The 20,910-nt window shown below is 46.3% G+C and overlaps 1 protein-coding gene across 4 annotated transcripts in view; it reads right to left on the reverse strand.

Moving 5' to 3' along the window:
• The window catches only part of SLC23A2 (solute carrier family 23 member 2), a 62,444-nt gene that overhangs the window by 24,191 nt on the left and 17,343 nt on the right, over positions 1-20,910 (reverse strand). For all 4 annotated transcript variants that reach the window (XM_054088819.1, XM_054088821.1, XM_054088820.1 and 1 more), the window contains 4 exons: positions 9,732-10,017; positions 9,026-9,124; positions 2,517-2,633; positions 1,189-1,346 (listed from right to left, as the gene is read on the reverse strand). In XM_054088819.1, the coding sequence (XP_053944794.1) occupies positions 1,189-1,346; positions 2,517-2,633; positions 9,026-9,124; positions 9,732-9,863 (506 nt within the window). In that variant the 5' untranslated portion in view covers positions 9,864-10,017. The remainder of the gene's footprint in view (positions 1-1,188; positions 1,347-2,516; positions 2,634-9,025; positions 9,125-9,731; positions 10,018-20,910) is intronic.

Raw genomic sequence — 20,910 nt, forward strand, 5'->3', positions numbered from 1 at the left:
AAATGCAGAAAAATCTGAAGAAGAGAAGGCTGCAAGGAGACCTTAGAGCAGCTTCCAGTTTGGAAAGGGGCTCAGGAAAGGTGGGGAGGGGCTTTTTACAAGGGCATGAAGTGATAGGACAACAGAGAATGGCTTCAAATTGGAAAGGGGAAGATTTACATTAGATATTAGGAAGAAATTCTTCACAACGAGGGTGAGAAGGCCCTGGCCCAGGTTGCCCAGAGCAGTGGTGGCTGCCCCATCCCTGGATGGGCCTTGGGCAGCCTGATCCAGTGGGAGATGTCCCAGCCCATGGCAGGGGGTGGAACTGGATGGGCTTTAAGGTCTCTTCAAACCGAAATCATTCCATGATTCTATAACTCTGCTCGTTTCAGCTATTCCTGCTTCTCACAGGCAGAGCCAACAGAAGAGTAAGCAAACATGTCAAACATCTCTGCAGTGTTTACTGTAGAACACACTTTTTTTATAATGAAGTATCTTCATGTTAATAAAGCTTACAACATCCTGTTCCTGGCAGCACCAGGTTTTTACAAGTATTTGCTAACACCTGAGTGAGGCTCTTACAGAGCTCAAGGAAGAGGAGATCAAGGGAGAGGCACAGCATCCCTGCACACCTTTGTGTTTCCTTCCAGCTCAGGGAAGGGCCGCCACTTGCAACTAACAAACCCATGCGATTTGTTTGTACTGAAAGGAATCAGAGACACTCAGTTCAGAGAATAACAAGTTGCCCTCATCATTTTTCCCTACCTTTTTAAAGTGACAAGCACTTTACTTGCTCTTGAACTGACTAGAACCACCCAACTCTTGCACAGCATCACTCAAGAAAGTAATAAAAATATCAACACGAGTTCCTCTTTCCCAGGGTGTAAGAGTTTTTACTTTCCTCCACAAACATGTCTACATTCTCTGTCCTTACGGATTTCCCTCCTCCTTCTCCCCTCTCCCTGCCTTTGCTATATTTTCTTACCCTCGGAATGCCTTCTCTGATTTCAGATCCACCTTTTTTTGGGAGCTGCTTTCCAAAAGCCTTCCCTAGCTGCCCTGCGTGTGACCTGCTATCTTGTGTTTCACATTTATCCTTTGAAAACAGACTAACTACCTGTTGGATCCTGGACTGCAGCCTGGAGATCCCAACAGACATCCATCTGATCACCACCTCAACAATTAGAAACAAGCCCCAAATCTCACCTGCACCCAAACGTTGTTTGTAACAATGTAGTGATGCCCACGCAGAAGAAAATGGTCCCAATTAACTGGCTGGTAGCCCACTGGTCAAATCCAACACACATGGCATCAGCGAGCAAAAAGGGCACTGCTATAGTTCCACTGAAACATGTCAGGTAATGCTGTGAAGGGAAAGATGGTTCGTTAATACTGCAGCTGATATCAGTAAGTAAATAAACCTATAACCATCTTTCCTTTTGCATTGGATACTTTTGCTTTTGAATTCTCCAGCAAAGCTCTCGCTTCCCGGATCTCAGCGTTTCTCCAAGGATTTTCCTTCCACATCAAACCACCACCAGGCTGTTGCTAACGATGGCTATTCCTGTAGGATAAACTAGGTTATTTACATCACTGCACGCCTGCTGGTCTTGAGGAGGAGGCATCGAGGTGACTGCTGAAAACAGCTTCCAACTCAGAAAAGCAGAAAAATAACCCCACACACTTTCAACCACGCGAAAAAACGAACTTAGAGCAGACACAAGCTAGGCTGCAAACAAGCTCCTGAGTACTAGAAGCTGATTCAATCCAAATACTTTAAGAAAACAAATAAACAAGAGTCACCATATTCAACAATCCAAGTGAAAATATAATCCCTACAGAACTGCCTGTCCTTGAGGAAAGGCAGAAATAAAAAGGATGCTTTGGAATGTATTTGTTCAGAGATCTCAGCATACTTTATAGATATTAACAAATTCTCAGCATTCCTGTGGGACAGATATTATTACTGTTCAGGAAAGAAAGGAGATGAAACAAGCTGTTCCGCTTCACACGAGTAAGTGGCTGAGCCAGGAGCGAGGTCCAGCCCTACTGACTGCAGGAAGCACACGCTCTGCCTCCAAGGAGTGCAGAATACGACTGCCTACTGACCAGCGAGCCTACAGGTCCAGGACGATGCTATCAAGCTCACAGAACTGAAATGGCTACAGCAGCAGCTTTAATAATCAAAATTTCAAGACTATACCACTCTCACTCTCCATCTTTAATTCCAGAGGAGCCAAATGTCACTTTCTGGAGCTCATCACTTAGCACTTGTTCACCTATTTACTAACAGCTGCTTAGAAAATGAAATAGAGAAGTGAATCTCACAAATGCACAGCCCAGTGAATGATAGAGATCGTTATCAACACAGCAATCTTTGCGATCCACTGCAGAAGAAACCATCTTAACACTTCTCCAAATCTGTGAGGGCGTGAGAAGAATAAAACACACACAAACGCAATGAACTACGCAGAAAATGCTAACCAAGCTTTGAAAGTTACAGAAAATATTATTACCTCTGTTCTGAGACTTACCTGTAACCCCAAAAATATGCAGAGATACCACGGAGGAACGTCTTCGATAGTGTATATCATGTCAGTTCTCTGTGCGTCCAAACTGCCACTGCTGTCCAGCGTCTCTGCCAAAGAGCTCTGTGGCGACAGGGAGGGCAAAAAAACATGGGAAAACACAAAGGACAACAGTAGGTTACTGTTACACAGGGATAGATTGAATTTTAGTGATCAGGCGATGCCCAGACATTACAAGGCTGCGGCAATCCCTCCAGGCAATGTCCGTGTTACGGTTTTAAAGCGTTTTACCTCTGAAGATAGCTCATCTCCAGCTGTAGCTACTGAAGCAGGAGCCCACACACTGCTATAAGCTATTTCCTACTTTGTTACTCTAACACAACAGTTGTTGGGTTATGACATAACTGATCTGACAGCCAAAAGATGCCCCAAAATGGGACAATAATAAACACCTAATAATCATAGAGCCCTGGAATGGGTTGGGTTGGAAGGGACCTCAAAGCCCAGCCAGTTCCAACCCCCTGCCATGGGCAGGGACACCTCCCACTGGATCAGACTGCCCAAGCCCCACCCAACCTCGCCTGGAACCCCTCCAGGGATGGGGCAGCCACCACTGCTCTGGGCAACCTGGGCCAGGGCCTCCCCACCCTTACTGTGAAGAATTTCTTGCCAATGTCTAATCTAAACCTTCCTCCTTTCAATTTAAAGCCATTTTCCCTTGTCCTATCACTCCAGACCCTTGTAAAAGTCCCTCCTCAGCTTTCTTGGAATCACTTCAGCTACTGGAGGCTGCTCTAAGGTATCCCTGGACTGGAGCCTTCTCTTCTCCAGGCTGAACAACCTGAACTCTCTCAGCCTGTCCTCACAGCAGAGGTGCTCCATCCCTCCAATCATCTTTGTGGCCTCCTCTGGACCGACTCAAACAGTTTCAGGTCACAGAATCACAAGGTTGGAAAGGACCCATTGGATCATCGAGTCCAACCATCCTTAACGTTCGAGATTGGACACAGGACTCCAGGTGTGGTCTCACAAGAGAGAAGAGGAGAATCCCCTCCCTTGACCATTAAACTTAAATACTGTTCATTAAAAAAAAGAAGAAAAATAACAAAGAAGAGAAGGAAGATGTGGCACAAAGTCAAGGAGCCAGCAATAAGCCTGGCTGTTCTCATGTAAGAGACCAAAACCACAGGCAAGAAATTTCATCATTACAGTAATTTCTTCTCCACTTAATTCTTACTCACTTTTGGTCTTGGTTAACCTTATTTAGCCACAAGATTTATTATTTTTGGTTCTGCCTCACATTCAAGAAGTCAAGAAGAATGCTGAACCTTAGAACTGGACACACCCACAGCCAATTTGCATCAGTCAGCCAACCTTCTCCGAACCAACAGGAACTGAAGCGAGGCCACATTCTGGCCTACCACGCGCCCAAACACGCAGCGAGTTAACAGCCAACTGACCACACGTGCGCACACATCAAAATCCCTGCAGAATTTCTATTATAAGGAGATTCAACTCACTCTGTTCTTCTTTACAGCTAAGTGGAATCGTTTTGTTCAAATGCTCTCGTTTGGAAACTCCTGAGAACAAAACCACAATGCTCCAAAGCCCAAATACCAACAACAAAAGTAGGAGGAAGTATCAGATTCTACCATTTCAGCTGAAATAGCCAGAAATATCTTATGTAACCACTGTTCTGACCCAATCCACACGAGAGCATAACAGACTCACATAAAGTAGCCTTATGCAAAGACCAGGAACCTCGCCAGACTCGTGACTTTGCTTCAAATGGTCTTTACTTCTTCAAAAATCACAACATATCCACAGATTATACTTAGATAATCGCCATTTGGCTTATCACCTACAAGCTCAGGGAAGCTGAAGTAACTCATGGTACTTCCTCTTAACTCCGATTTCTGTGGGGAAAACAAACGCCACTGGGTTAATTCAAGTTTGGGGAGGGTCAATGACCACACCACTATGGAGAGTTGGAGAGCATTACAGAGGAAAAGCAAAATACAGCAACACTGATGTCAGAAAACTCTTTTAAACCATGTTGGACATCAAGCAATTGGCTCACTGGGTCAGTTTAAATAAGGCACAGGTCCTACATGGGACACTTCATTGCACAACTCATCTTGTCAATTTGCAGCACCAACGGAATTTTCTCATTAACCAAAAACTAAAAGGCTGCTCTCCTGACCAGGTTGTCTAAAAATGACAAATTAAAAGATCAGGAACTCGAGTTTTAGCACCTCAGCTCACAGTGGAGGGAGCACACCAAGCAGCAGTAAACCTGTACACGCCTTGTTCTCTTATCTGGAGCTTTGAGAAAAAGGTGTACACCCACAAGTCAGTGCAGTGGTGTGCAGGTCCATGGAAGGGGGCAGAGTGGCTGACCCAGACAGGCAGAAGGGGGAAGACTCAACAGCCAGTATGGGTGTGGACAAACAGTAGGACATGGATCATCATCAGAAACTTCTTCCAAGAACCTGCTGACACTGAGAAGCTCCAGGGATACTTCCTGTGTTATAAGGCAGTTTTGTTAACCTTTCCCCAGAGACTACACACACATACACACACACACATATGTATTAAACCCCATGTGTGTCCGTCTGTCTACCTCCCTTCCCCTCAGTTTCACTGCGACACGGGCTCCACCCGAGACCGTTACTCACCAGCGATATCGCCTGGTTATTCAACATTTTGACTAGGAGGTCACCATAACCTTGCAGAGGTCATGAAGGAAGAGTAAGAACGGTTACCATATCTTCCTGGGACGTAGGAACAGAGAGGTATCAACAGAAATTAATTGTTGACTTCATGAATTACACCAATGTTGGTGAAGCCACCCAGAGAGCAGCACAGGTTGAGCAGAACAGACTGTGGATAGTTCCCCACCTCAACACAGTGTGAAGGTAAAACATCTACCACCCTGCACCAAGCAACCTGTGTTACTGCTTCCAAGGATGGACAGAAACGGGACTTTCAAAGTTCATGACACTCCCATGTGGGATACCTGGCTCTCCAAAAATCTTATCAGAGATTTGTGCAGACTGGTGTCTCTGTTTTAGCTCCTGCCTTCTGAAAACCCATCTTTTGGCCTCTCTTCCAGCTTTTTTAACTTTGCTAGACCAATATCAAGTAGCTACCTAAATGTTCCACTTAGTGTCGAACAATCATTTTCCTTCACAGGACTGATATGGTTGCATCAAGTACATTCCTTAACTCTTCCAGCTGCCCATCATATATGTTACATCATACTACATTATATTACAATTCCCCATCTTCCTTGGGCAGCAAAAACCAGAAACCCTGACCTATTTCTACCAGGAAGACCACAGAATCATAAAGTGGTTTGGGTTGGAAGGGACTCAAAGCCCAGCCACTTCCACCCACTGCCATGGGCAGGGACACCTCCCACTGGATCAGGCTGCCCAAGTCCCATCCAACCTGGCCTTGAACACCTCCAGGGACGGGGCAGCCACCACTGCTCTGGGCAACCTGGGCCAGGACCTCCTCACCCTCATTGTGAAGAATTTCTTCCTAATGTCCAACCTAAATCTTCCCATTTCCAAATCGAAGCCATTTCCCCTCATCCTGTCACTCCACGCCCTTGCAAAATGCCCCTCCCCAGCTTTACTGCAGCCCCTTTCCGTACTGGAAGCTGCTTAAGGTCTCCTTGCAGCCTTCTTTTCTCCCATCTGAACATCCCCATCTCTCTCAGCCTGTCCTCATAGTAGAGGTGCTCCAGCCCTTGCATCATCTTCACAGCCTCCTCTGAACCAGTTCCAACAGTTCCATATCCTTCTTATGTTGGAGATTCCAGAACTGGACACAGGACTCCATGTGGGGTCTCGTCATGGCACGTGCAGCAAGTTCATTAGTTCTTGCAGAATTTTCATTTGTGATTACATTTATGCCTACCTTTGTCTGCAAAGAACAAAAAAGTCAGCAGGCCTAGGAATAAGCTGGCATAGAAAGTCCTCTCTGGGCACAGATAGACAACTGCTAACCAATTTACGCTCTCCATTTGAAAGCGACATTTATAGTTCTTCTAACAACAGAATTTAAAGCTTTAAAGCATAATTGCCATTGCAACATCTGTCCTTGGTCCTCCAAAACACCAGACTTAATCTGCTTTGGAAAAGGATGCTTTGATCCTCACAAAATCTTTGGCAGATAATGGCTAAAGGGAACTGCCATAAAAGATACCAAGAGTGATGGATGAAGAATGTAAGGACAAGGGCGAGGTCTGGCTCTCCTGCCGGTAAGTCACTGGGTAGTTACTGCCCTTTCAGATCCCGAGCATGTGCCTGCTGGTTTCACTCACTGACTGTGTGCTGGCGCTTGCCAAGCATGGTTGGGAAGTGCCGGGAATGAGCTGCTGTTTTTCAAGGGAGATACTCATCAGAGAGAAGCTCTGGTTTTTAATTTTTAATTGGCCAAAGGTGAGACAACACCGAAATTAAAAAAACCCCACAGAATAAATATAAACAGGTGGGAACGTGACTGAGAAAATGGTGGGGCAGAAATCCAGTGTAAAGCAACAGACCCACCCCAAAATCCAAAGAAGCAAACACCAACAACAGTGCAAGACGAAGGCTCTGATACGAAGTACTAGGTACTTGGGAAGGACGAAAAGAAAACTGATTAAACGCACGAAACAAGTCTTTAAGAGAAATACCTTAAATAAAAAGCCAACAACACATTCAAATTACTTGTATTAAGCAATAAGTAACATAGTAGCACCTATTTTATGGTGGTTTTATGCAGTTATTCCTCAGAGGCTAATAGTTTGTTGTTTCCGGTAACAAATATTGTGAGACAATGTAAGCACTGGACATCCCTCAGCAATTAAATTCATGTCAGTCCTCTTTGCTAAAGGCTTTTTATTCAAGGTCTTTCCGTTGCTTTTTCAGTGAATAATTGCTCAAGAGGAATGGGAAGCCAAGAACAAACATGCTTCATGCTCACTTCAAGTGAAAAGCAGTCTGAATATACCAGGTTGTTCATTTCTATGGTCCGTCCTTCCACTCTTCACTCATCATAAGCCACAGCAAAGCTTTAACTCAAGCAGATTTGGTTGATTAAAAGCTCACGGTCTCTTTAAGGTGAATTATCAACCATCATCTACAGTTCTGATCACACAGATCAAGCGGAAGGGAGAAAAACATACGTTGGGTACAACCCTGCCATGAAGACATGCTCTAATGTCTAGAGATGGTTAATCTTAGTTGCACAATTGCATCCCAACACCTTTTGCTCCGGGCTTTTATCAGATTGTCTCTCTCCACGCTAGTCTGAGCGTGCTCCAAAGATCAGCCATCAAAGACACATGCATGTCAACAGTTGCCAACGTATGTCCACCCAAATATCAGTGTGATCAAGACTACAGGGGAGACGTATTCGAGACATACAGTCAGGCTGTCTGTAAGAGAAAGACACGTTGTGGCATTCATAACACCCTTACAATGTCACGATAAGAGATCTCTGTTGGAATCGCCTCTTTAGAGATTTTAAATCTGACACTCAGAAGTGAATTTTGATGCCCAAGTTCGAAAACCTTAACTACATCCTTTGGTACCATCCTTGCTCCAGCAGAGGTTATAGCCTCAAAGAAATTACCATCATGATGTTCTTGGTTGGAACCAAGAGAGTTTTGTTCTTGTTTCAATTAGGACATTTTGAAAAATTTGGTCAGATTGAGGTTTTTTGGAGATAAGCCTTAACCCCAAACCAATTAGACAGAAACACTTCAGAAGAAGGAGCTGTTCAGATTTACTGTGATTCTCTTTCTTATTTTAAACAGAAGCTTAGATTCACACTGTCTCTTCTGCAAGACTATTATTGAACAGGCTTGAGGAATGATAGAAATGGGGAAAAAAGCTGGAAAAATCACAAATTGGTCTCCTTTGTGGCCTTAAATGAGTCTTTCTGAATAGCCAAGGTGCAACCATTGTTCTCCTAAAGAAAATGTTGAAGGGTTCTTGTAAAAGACCTGAATGTTGTTCACAAAGCAGTTGCTAGATCATAACAAGCAGCCCCTTACATTAAAGGAGAATTAGAAAAATTACATTTATGAGATTGGAGCTTGGAAGAAACTGGGAAACAGAGTGAAAAAGATTCCACTTTTGAAGGTGCTCAACACTACCAGTTTACCTGACTAAAAGCAGAAAAAGGGAACAGAAGAGAGCAGGATGACCTTTTCAGGGAAACCATGCAAAGGCCAATGGAAACAATGGCAAAAACCTCTGCATATTGGGAATGCTTGGGCCAGGTCAAAGTGCATCAGGGGCTGCCAACAGCTGCTGAGTCATTCCCCATGTTCTGCAACCAAAACGTGTGACCAGAAGAGTCATGAGGACACAACTCCCTCTGGCCTGGTTTGAATCTGCGAGTCAGCAGGTCTGGTTGCAGAAAAGAAACCTCTCGGCCACTTACAGTGAGTGCAGACAAATAACAGAACTGGGAAAGCAAGAACGAGCTCTCTCTGTAAGGAAACCACTACGTACCTTTTCTGCGATGCCATTTTCTGTAGTATAGATGGCCATCAACTCTGTGTCTTCTGTATCCTGATCAGTGCTGGATGTTGCTCCACCGTTTATTACCACCTTAAAAACAAAACAAGAAACACAAGGTGTCAAATCTAACATTTTCTCTGCAGGCACATCTCACATCACTATTTTCTCCCTTGTTACTTGGCATCTGCCTTTGATGTTTCCAGAAGACATCACAAGCACGGCCACAACCTTTGCTGTAACAGCATGGCGAGGAACGTACAGGAACTTAGCAGATATCACACACGGCTCCTTGAAGGCCAGACAGTGCCAGCTGAGGGCAGGGGTACCCCACAGTAGGCTGAGTGGAAGAGTTCTGTACAATCGAAGGATGCAACTGGAAATTGGAATAAGTAAAAGACAAGCAAATGTTTCCTCGGGACACGCCAGGGGCCAGTGCATCCCACAGCAGGACAGCGAGTTGTTCCATGCACAAACTCAGCACTGTGTGCTCTGCAAACAGCACTGCTTTGGGGCACACACAGGAAATAACTACAGACAACATAACTGGCCGTGTTTACACATAAACAGTAACAAGTGGCAAAAGAGGTTTTACTGACTTCTTGTAGAAAGAAAGGTTTGGTACAACACGGTCAGAGCAAAGCGTCATTAACAGATTCACTCTGAGCACGGTCACACAGCACTTGAATGTGGTACTTACAGGCAAGGTGAAAAAGGTGGGATGTTTAGATTCATCCTCGTATTTGCCTTCCGTTGAGCCTCCCGCCTCCACTGATTTCGAAGTGGTATTCTTACCAATCCCCATCGTTTCCAGAATGTCAAGGACTTGCATACAGGACCCAAGCGGATGCTTCTGGGATGACAGGCCAAGTAGTAAGGACAATGCCTTATGTCCACAGCAGCACCTCCAGGAATTAGAGAAGTGCTCAGAAATCCAGACGGGACATCAGGGTTGCTTTTTTAAGTATCGTCAGCCTCAATGGCACCTAGAATTGAAGAGAGAAATTAGTATTTTCTTGATTACCTAAGATATATGCACAAACACACCTGTCTGGCGGCCTTGGTTCCCCCTCACACGCACAACTCACCAACTCTTACCACTGCTTTTCGATTCAGTAACTTTAAATTCCCATTTAAAGATAAAGCTGACTAGGGATGGGAATACTGTGATTATTCTCTCGTTCTTCTCTTGTGGTCGACAATTATCAGTGGAACAGTGAGATCTCAGCTTTGTTTCAATTTCACAGTTCGTTGTGTAGAACTTTCTGGGAACAAAGCAGGCATGTACCCCAGCTACGGAGGGATGTAGCACAGCTCACTACTGAACTCTCACTGCAAACAATACCTGCACTTCTTCAAGGAGTGCGAGCTTGTAGACTTACTCACAAGTTCACCTCTGTATAAGGAAATCCTGCCTTTTAAATCAATTTATTTTAAGTAAAAAACACTCAGGAAGCCTACACTGGGTGGACAGTGAAGCACACTTGAGTCCCTGTGAGCCACCTGAATGAGCTGGCAGTGGCCCAGTTGGCCAAGAAGACCAACAACATGTTGCCTTGTATCAGAAACAACAGCGCCAGCAGGACCAGGGAAGGGATTGTCCCCTTGTACACAGCACTGGTGAAGTCTGGGCTCAGTTTTAGGCCCTTCACTACAAGGACATTGAGGTCCTGGAGCGGGTCCAGAGAAGGGAATGGAGCTGAGGAAGAGGCTGGAGAACAAGCATTATGAGGAGCAGCTCAGAGACCTGGGGCTGTTTAGCCTGGAGAAGAAGAAGCTGAGGGGAGACCTCATCACTGTCCACAACTGCCTAAAAGGAGGTTGTAACGAGGTGGGTGCTGGTCTCTTCTCCCAAGTGGCAGGCAACAGGATGAGAGGAAATGGCCTCAAGTTGTGCCGGGGCAGGTTCACATTGGACATCAGGAAAAAATTCTTCACTGAAAGGGTTATCAGGTACTGGAACGGCTGCCCGGAAGGTGGTGGAGTCCCCTTCCCTGGAGGGATTTGAAAGACGGGCAGAAGAAGTGCTTGATGATCTGGGTTAGTAGTGGACAGGTACGGTTGGACTTGATCTCAAAGGTCTTGTCCAGCCTAGCGATTCTATGATTATATTATAATCATATTATATATATAGACAGACAGAAAGAGCCCTTACTGCTAAACTCCCTTACCCGAAATCTTCTCCATTGCACAAGGGACATTGTGTCCGATGATGCTGAAGCAAGCACTTCAGGATAAAACTGCATTTTCATTAGGATCAATACTGTTTTGGCACAAGAACAATCATCCAACTTATTCGTTTTCTTTTTGTTTTCCCAGACGGGTCACTCCAATAGAGTTTTCCCATATTTGCTCCTTAAGTTAGACCTGCCAGTCTATGCTCATTCAAACTTTTGCCATTTCCCAGGCTAAGGAACATGAATTGACAGATCTGAACCTAAACTTCCCGCAGGACAGCATAGAAAATTCTCCAGCAAACCAAGTTTCGCAACCTGCGGTTAATGAACTTCAGAAAAGCAAGCGCAGCTGCAGACGGCTGCAATGAAGCTCAGCTCCAGACAAAGCACATGATGGAACCTGAAAAATAGTCTTTGCAAAATCTATCAAGCAAAATGTTGTGCAAAGCAAGGAACACATTCAAGCAGCAAAACCCACCACTCACTGGCATTATTTCAAACGGAAGTTAATGACATTCTCAGCTTAATTGCTAGAGGTGGAAAGGCAGCTCCTGGCTATTCCAAAAACACCGTTAAATACAAAAGAGAAAGAAATAAGTGGGGTTTGGGTTTCTCCTTAAGCCTCCCTTCCAAACCGCTGCTCAGGAAAATCCCAGCTCCTTGAATGCCTCCCATAATTGCAGTAATAGCACAACCTGAGAGACCCTTCTGTTAGGGGCAATTTAGGACTCTGTGAAAAATTATCGAGTATTAACATTTTAGAACCTCTTAATAGCCATTAACTGCCCATTCGCTAGAAAATTCTGGTTACCTGAGGTGAAAGAGATATTGATCTTTCAAAGTGATGTAACTTTTCAAGAGAGAAAATATACGTACACAAGAAATACTGCTTGGGCAGTGAGCTGCCCTGGAAGCACTCCTAATTAAATTGAAAGGGAATGGACAGTAGGGCCTTCAAATAAGGGTTTTAATTAAGATTTGTTTCTTAAAAGCAAATATTAAGATAGGATAATTATTTCTGCCTTGAACTTCAGGCTGAAGTAGGAGCCTAGTTTGCCTCCTCAAATCCTCAGCGGTCTCAAAGCTGCCCCTGCAGCTCTGAAGCAACATCAACATGTCCGAGCTGCAAGGGATCGGTACCAGTTAAGGGCTGGGGGTAGCTTTAGGGGTTTTGTTTGCTTTTACTGTAGTGGCACAAGGGTTTTTTTCAAGCACACAAGGAAAAAAAAAGAAAAGAATTTGCCTTTTTCTGCCAATGCAGATGTATTTTATTCTCCAAGAAAATCAGTGATAGAGACAGCCATTGTTTGCTCTGGCAGCTTTATCATCTCAGATTGCAAAGCAAGAGGGAAAAGGCAGAATTGCACCTTCCTAAGCAATGCAGCCAAACCTATAAACCACCAGCACAAGCGATACACCAGCAGGGAACCCGCCGGGCCAGAGAGCGAGCATTCCGGCACCACAAGCTACTTGGTTCGCATCAACTGGCAACTCCACCGACGCAAAGGACAAGGCTATATAACCCTATCTTACTTCCCACTGCAAACCAGTCCCACCGTCATCTGCTGAAAGAAGATGTGAGAATTCCTTGGGAGTTGTTCTTGAGAATCGCATCAGGAGCACGCCCTCGGTTGATTGCTGGAGCTGGAACACACCAGCCAGAGCGATTGTGTTTGGATGAGGGTTCCCAGATAACGACAAACAAGCAACCCCAAATTGAGGCCTGTTAATCATAGAATGGTTTGGGTTAGAAGGGACCTTAAAGCCCATCCAGTGCCAAGCACCTTGCCATTGGTAGGGACATGACCCACTGGATCAGGTTGCTCCAAGCCCCATCCAACCTGGCCTTGAACACCTCTAGGGATGGAGCAGTCACCACTTCCCTGGGCAACCACCCTCACAGGAAAACGTTTCTTCCTAATGTCTACCTAAATCTCTCCACTTCCAAAGCCATTCCCACTTGTTCGGTCACTCCATACCCTCATAAAAAGTCCCTTCCCAGCTCCCCTGGGGCCCCTTTTAGTACTGGAAGTTGCTCTAAGGTCTCCTTGGAGCCTTCTCTTCTCCAGGCTGAACAATCCCAACTCTCTAAAGCTGTCCTCAGAGCAGAGGTGCCCCAGCCCTTGGGTCATCTCCGCAGCCCTCACCTGAGGCTTGCTAGATCTGGCTTGCTAGAGAGGGAGCAAGTGGCCGGGTACATCCCGCGGGTCCGTGTGCTGGGTGACAGTCCAAGGCAAACACATTTCCAAACTCTTCCTGCTTCTACTCAGCAACTGAACAGCACAGAGGGTGATCAGAGATTTTAAGAAGACTTCTATTCTGCCATCAAATCAGAAGCATCAAATCGAAACAGAAATGTTTAGGCAGCAAGAGGCCAGGCTATCAGAAAGGAATCGTTTTTCCTTATCAGAGCTCAGCCCACTGACTGAGCATGGCCGAACAAGGTGACTCAGACATTTTATAGCCCTCCTTAACAAATCTAACTGATAAGAAGCTGAAAAGTCAGGTAAAGAGAGACAAAACTCACTCAACATCAGCTCAGTCCACACTGTGTGAGGAATTATCTGTCAACTCGGATCAAATGGAAAGACCAGAAGTGAAATTTCCACCAGAATACTGATTAACATTCGCGTCTCTCTGTGCACCAAATTATCTTCAGTGCTCATCCATGATTAACCCAGGAAGGCTGAAAGCTGACACAGGTTCACAACACTTTAGGTAAGATCAGTATCCATACAGAAAACCGCTGCAAGGCACAGCCTGAGTGCAAGGTCACAGGATCAGAGTGCTTTGGGTTGAAAGGAACCTCCAAGCCTGTCCAGTTCCAATCCCTGCCATGGGCAGGGACATCTCCCACAGGGACATCTCCCACAGGATCAGGTTATCCTCCAACCAGGCCTTGAACACCTCCAGGGATGGGGCAGCCACTACTGCTCTGGGAAACCTGGGCCAGGGCCTCCCCACCCTCACAGTGTAGAATTCTTCCCAATATCTCATCTAAATCTCCTCTCTTCCAGTTTAAAGCCATTGCCCTTGTCCTATCACTACAGGCCCTTGTTATAGAGGGCCTATAGAGGGCCCAACTTTCCTGTAGCCCTTCTCTGTACTGGAAGCTGCTGTAAAGTCTCCCTGCAACCTTTTCTTCTCCAAGCTGAACAAACCCAACTCTCTCAGCCTGTTCTCCAACAGGAGATGCTCCAGCCCTCAGATCTTCTCTGTTCCCTCCTCTGCACTTGGTCCAACAGATCCATGCCCTTCCTGTGCTGAGGAGTCCAGAACTGGACACAGGGCTCCAGGTGGGGTCTCACCAGAGCGAAGCAGAGGGGCAGAGTCCCTTCCTTAGCCCTGCTGGTCTCACTGCTTTGGATGCAGCCTGGGACACAATTGGCTCTCTGGGCAGTAAGCGCACTTTGCCGGCTCATGTTGAGTTTCTCATCCCCCAGCACCCCAAGTTCTTCTCCTCAGGGCTGTTCCCAATCCATTCCCTGCCCAGCCTAGATCTGTGCTTGGGACTGCCCTGACCCAGGAGCAGGACCTTGCCCTTGGCTTTGTTGAGCTCCATGAGGTTCTCACAGCCCCACCTCTCCAGCCTGTCCGAGTCCCTCTGGATCCATCCCTTCCCTCCAGCACATCAACAGCACCACACAACTTGGTGTCACTGGGAATCTTGCTGAGGGTGCCCTCAATCCCATTGTCCCAGTGCGACAATGATGTCAAACAGCACCAATCCCAACAGGGAGCCCTGCGGAATGCCACTTGTCACTGGTCTCCGCTTGGACACTGAGCTATTGACCACAACTCTTTGAGCGCAACCATCCAGTCAATTCTTTACCCACCAAGTGGTTCATCTGGCAAATCCATCTCTCTCCAATTCAGAGACAAGGATGTAGAGCAGGCAGTGTCGGATGCTTTGCAGAAGCCCAGGTAGATGCCAGTTACTCTTTCCTTATCCACAAACACTGTAGCCTCATTGTGGAAAGCCACCAAATCCATCAGGCACGATTTGCCCTTCGTGAAGCCACGTTGGCTGCCAACAATCTTCTCCTTATTTCCCATGTGCCTCAGCAGAGTTTCCAGGAGAATCTGCTCCATGGTCTTGCCAGGCACAGAGGTGAGACTGAGGAAAACCTGCTAGGAGCCAGGCAAAGGCTCTGCACCTTTGACACACCTGTCTCTTCTCTGACACACACATCTCCTTCCAGATGTGGTGGCAGCAGAGAGGACACAAAGCTATGGGACTGTCTGGTTTGACACAACACAGTAGTTCTCACACTCTGCATTTTCATGACTACCGATACCCCATTTTCTAATTTACTGAGGACGCTTATTTTGCATTAACAAGTTACAGTGCATTTCAAAGTTCACTGGAAGAAAAATAGACAAAATCCATCAGAGGTGGAGATGTACAAGGCAAGACTGTAATTGAACGTGCTTTTCTTTTTCTTCCAGCAGTTTCTACCTGCAAGTCATTATTCTGGAACTTCTGCCACAGATGAAAATGTTCACTGGAGAATACAACAGAGGTTTTCCTACAGAGAAATCTGCCCATAAGCCAAGACAGGATGCATGAAAAGCTGCTGTTTCAGATGACCCCACGCGCTCCCTCTCCAGCAAAATGGATGCAGGTCTATCTAAAAATATGATTTGAAAACTCATCTCTTAGCAGATTCAACAGTTAACTTGGGCAGGACTGAAGATCCATAAAGAGCTTATTAACACGGGAAGGAGAAATGGTCCACGAACTCCATTCAAGGAGAAGCCAAATGTAACACATGTCTTCTCCCTTCCATGCATTGTTTCACAGAATTACTAGGTTGGAAAAGACCTCCAGGATCAAGTCCAACCATTCCCATCAACCACTAAACCATGCCCCTGAGCACCTCATCCACCTTTTTTATATAGTCTTTTAAATACCTCCAGGGATGGTGACTCCACCACCTCCCTGGGCAGCCTCTGCTCGTGCCCGATGACTCTTTCAGTGAAAAATCTTTTCCTGATGTCCAGCCCGAACTTCCCCTAGTGGAGTTTGAGGCCGTTCCCGCTTATCCTGTCCCCTGACCTTGGGAGAAGAGACCAGCTCCCTTCCCTCCACAACCTCCTCTCAGGTAGTTGTAGGGAGCAATGTGGTCTCCCCTCAGCCTCCTCTTCTCCAGGCTAAACAGCCCCAGGTCCCTCAGCCACTCCTCGTCAGACTTGTTCTCCACCCCCTCACCAGCTTCGTTGCTCTTCTCCGGACACGCTCCAGAGCCTCAACATCCTTCTTGTTTGTAGCAAGGGGCCAGAACAGAACACAGTTCAGTTTCCTTTAAAAGCAGCATCAATTACTGTAATTCTGGCTGAACCACATTAAAAATGTTCCCTGCTTTTTTCTATCAGTCTGAGAACACCCAGAAACGGCTACAAAAGATAGTTAAAAAGATGGCACTGTCTCTACAGTGTTTGAGGACCTTTAACATTTGAATGTAGAGCCTGGTAAAGCAGAGATTGGGGAAACCAAAACCAGTCTGACCTCCAGGCAACAGCAACCCAGGTACTTGGGGCAACAGAGGTTGTTGGGGCTTTTCTGTTTGCTTGGGTGGTTGGTTTTTTTTCTTAAGACATCCATTAGAAGAGTTCACAGTTCATCAGGTCAAGACTAGCAAGCAATGCTGTCTTCGGGACACAGTGCCAATACTACAGACCTCCTGGAGGTCAACCCTTTGGAAAGCACTTAGTCTCAACCTCAGATTCACCCACAACTGTCACGATGACTTTCAACTCTGAAAACTGTTTTCATTAAGTATAAGAATCATAGAATCACCAGGTTGGAAAGGACCCACTGGATCATCGAGTCCAACCATTCCTAACACTCCCTTAAACCACGTCCCTCAGCACTTCATCCACCCGTTCCTTAAACACCTCCAGGGAAGGTGACTTGACCACCTCCCTGGGCAGCCTCTGCCAATGCCCCATGACTTTCTGTGAAGACTTTTTTTCTGATATCCAACCTGAACCTCCCCTGGCGGAGCTTCAGGCCATTCCCTCTTGTCCTGTCCTCTGTCACTTGGGAGAAGAGCCCAGCTCCCTCCTCTCCACAACCTCCTTTCAGGTAGTTGTAGAGAGTAATAAGGTCTCCCCTCAGCCTCCTCTTCTCCAGGCTAAACAACCCCAGCTCTCTCAGCCGCTCCTCGTAAGACTTGTGAATGACACAGGGTTTTTCCCCAGAAGCTTTCAGAGGGAAGCAGCTCTCTTTCCTCATTTGCCAAACTCAAACCAAAGACTTTTTAAAACGCAAATTCCAACTGGATCTCAAATTTCTATCAAACTGAGCCAGGCCCATTGTACAAAGACGTTACTCAAAACACTCCAGACTTCACGTACCGATTTGTGCGGCTGCTTTGAGAAGACAGAAGAGAGCTGAGCCTGCATAAAGCTGCACAGATAAACATGAGCAACGGGTCTAAAGTTTGAACACAGCCTAAGCAGCCTGATTTAGTGCTATGCATGGTGGGGCCACAACACAACAGAAGTGGCACCAGAGCCCCTGAAACCCCAGTCAGAGGCTGCTGGGCAGTCACACGTTTTACTGCTCTACGAAGAGGCAGAACTGCCTGCAAAGACAGGAACCAGCTACCTTGCAGTTGTGGTTTGCTGTACCATTTTCCTGCGCATGCTATGTGCTGCTGGGACACAAGTAAACCCGCTGGGGAAAGAGTTAAAAAGAGAATCCTCACCAGCTGGAAAGAGAAGTGCATTCCCCCCTATCTCTTAGCACAGTAGAGGTGTCAAACAGAAATATCTAGTTACTACCTGTGGTCCTCTCCTCTGCACCGTGACTATGGAAAATCAGGAACTGACCTACATTTAGTGCTCTTAGGCTGCTGTACAAGGGAAATATTCGTTAAGGAAGCACAACAGGCGTGGTTATATAAACCAGCTGGCAAGAAATCAGCAAATTCTTCAGAGCACACCGATGGAAAAGCTCCCAGGAGTGCTGCCGTAGGTGAGCCACCTGGGAGGTACCCAGCGCACCGCGGGGACGGAGCAGGGTCAGATCCAGCCCAGGACCTGTCTGGCATTTACAGATGGCTGAAGAGCCAAGAGAGCTCTGTGCATACACAAAGGAAGGCAGAATCAAATTAAGGCAACCGCTTAATTACAATCTTCAATTTATCATTTGTAATTAGCTGTCAGACTGATGCAAATCACAACTTTCTGCTGCAAGCTGAGATGATGTTCAGCCAGGAATTGTCCAACCTTACAAAGGTCAGCTTCACCTCAACTTTAAATAAATTCAAACCACTGGAGGCGAATAAACCAAACTGCAGCAGCATATCTGGAGTTCCACCTCCTCCATCCGCAGTCTCAAGTGTGCGGCATCCCTGAAACTATATCCCCTCACTCCAAGAAAGACATTAAGGTCCTGAAGTGTGTCCAGGTCCTGAAGTGTGTCCAGAGAAGGGCAGCGAAGCTGGTGAAGGGGCTGGAGAACCAGGGTTATGAGAGGCAGCTGTGGGACCTGGGGCTGTTTAGCCTGGAGAAAGGAGGCTGAGAGGAGACCTCAGCACTGCCTACAACTGCCTGAAAGGAGGTTGTAGTGAGGTGGATGCTGGGCTCTGCTCCCAAGCGACAGGTGAGAGGACAAGAAGGAATGGCCTCAAGCTGCAGCAGGGCAGGTTCGGATTGGACATCAGAAAAAATTTTCTTCACTGAAAGGGTTATTGGGCACTGGAACGGCTGCCCAAGGAGGTGGTGGAGTAACCACCCCTGGAAGGATTTAAAAGAAGGGTAGACAAGGTGCTCAGGGATCTGGTTTATTACTGTAAGTATGGTTGGGCTTGATGATCTCAAAGGTCTTTTCCAATAAACCGATTGTATAATTCTAGGAAACTCAAGGGACAGGATGTGTTAAAGTACAAATCAAGGCATCTTCTCTGTCTAAGATTATGTTTTTGGTAACAGACACGACAGAGATGTTGAAAGGGACCTGGATGCCCTGTGTGGTATGTCATTGTTAAATGGTACAAAGTCTGAGCAGGAGACAAACTCAACTTCTGGAAAAGGCATGCTGCGGGCTGCAGCTGAACATAAATTCTCAGCTCCTGTAGAGTTGGACAGCCATGGAGAACCTAAGGTAGCGACCAGTGTGCCACATTTACTTTTAGTTTAATAAAGTGCACTCAGGCCAAACAGGTAACACTGCTTGACAGCACTAGGGATGTGTCCAAGAGAGACGGCATCCTGCAGGACAGAGCTGCTCACATTCAGCCAAGAGACACAGCAAAGGGGGCAGGCAGACAAAGGGCCTGTGCTGGCACGTGAGTGCCCAGCGAGGGGCAGATGGCTCCAGAATGTGGCAGGAGGGATGCCAAAAGATCAGGAAAGTTTCAAAAGAAAACTCCTTCATGGAAACACTGCACCAAACTGATGAGGGAAACACGAGTATTTCTGTGCTTTCAAGACCGGCAGCACTGACAATTAAGGAAGTTGCTGGAGGCTCCAATCAGACAAGTTTACTCACAGGGTGCAACTACCGCTGGCCAGACACACAATGCCACAGAAAGGCAGGGCAGATTCCCAGTTAATTATGGAACAGCAGCTTTCTCCAGACTGCTACTGGCCCTTCTTACACCCATCACTCAAAATTCCTGTACTGATTTTGTGCCACTAAGGTATTAAAATCCAAAGACTCTTCTTTCCATGACCAGACACAACTTGTCTTCTGTGCACCAGCTGGGAGCCACAAGCACTGAGGTTTGTATTTCTATGTGTCCCCACTTCTACAAGTCCTAAGTTATGCTATTTTTAATACTAGAAGAGCCTTAGAACAAGATTCCCCCTCCGCTCTGCAGCCTTCCTGCCACAGCTGCTAACCTAACAGCACAAATACAGTGAGAACCCGAGGCACTTGTTCCCGAGAAGCTGTTAAAAATGAAACAATACATTATCAAGGGGTTCAAGATATCCACAACCAAATTACAAACGTCCAAAACAGTACCCTTTGCTATTCAAAGAGATAAAAAAAGTTGCCTGACCCTTTCCTATGTTGCAAAAAGTCCCTCCTCATTTCTAGTTCATCAACATGGATCTCACCAGTGAGTCTGATAAAGCCCAACGAGTGCTGAACATGATGCAGCCAAAGCACTGTCTACAGAGCCACACCCATGATTTGAGTGCTGCAGAGTGCTGGCCACAAGGATTACATGTCAAGATTGGCACCTGTGCACCCCACAAACCATTCCAGATCCATAGGTGCACCTGAAGGAATGCTTTCCACCTTCCAGGGCATTTTGACCATCTTACAGGTGTGAAAAGAGCTGCACAACACCTGCACTTAATCTGCTGCTACATGTAAAACCCATCATCCCACCTTGGCCCTAAGCAGAGCTTGTCCTCAGGTGATTTTAAAACTGAGCCTCTTTGGCCCCAAAAATACTCATGATTTGTCTTTACCAGGCACCTCTTGCACCCGGAGCTCCTTCCCATGAAATGAAATTGCACCGAAACGCTACCATGTCCTTCAAAGCTAGAGAAGATTTTCCCTCTCCGCTCAAGAATAAACTCCATCCATACTTAAAGAAAAGTACCCATCAAATTCCTAACGCAACGCTTCACAAGACAGCTTTGCCCTTTACCTGCAGCAGAGCCAAAGCGTTGACGTTTTAGACACGCCCTGACATGTTTTAAAACACCAGAGTTGATGGGCACTTAAAGAAGTTTCAG

Source organism: Cuculus canorus, chromosome 26, assembly GCF_017976375.1.
Source record: "Cuculus canorus isolate bCucCan1 chromosome 26, bCucCan1.pri, whole genome shotgun sequence".
In the NCBI taxonomy this organism is placed as follows: Eukaryota; Metazoa; Chordata; class Aves; order Cuculiformes; family Cuculidae; genus Cuculus; species Cuculus canorus.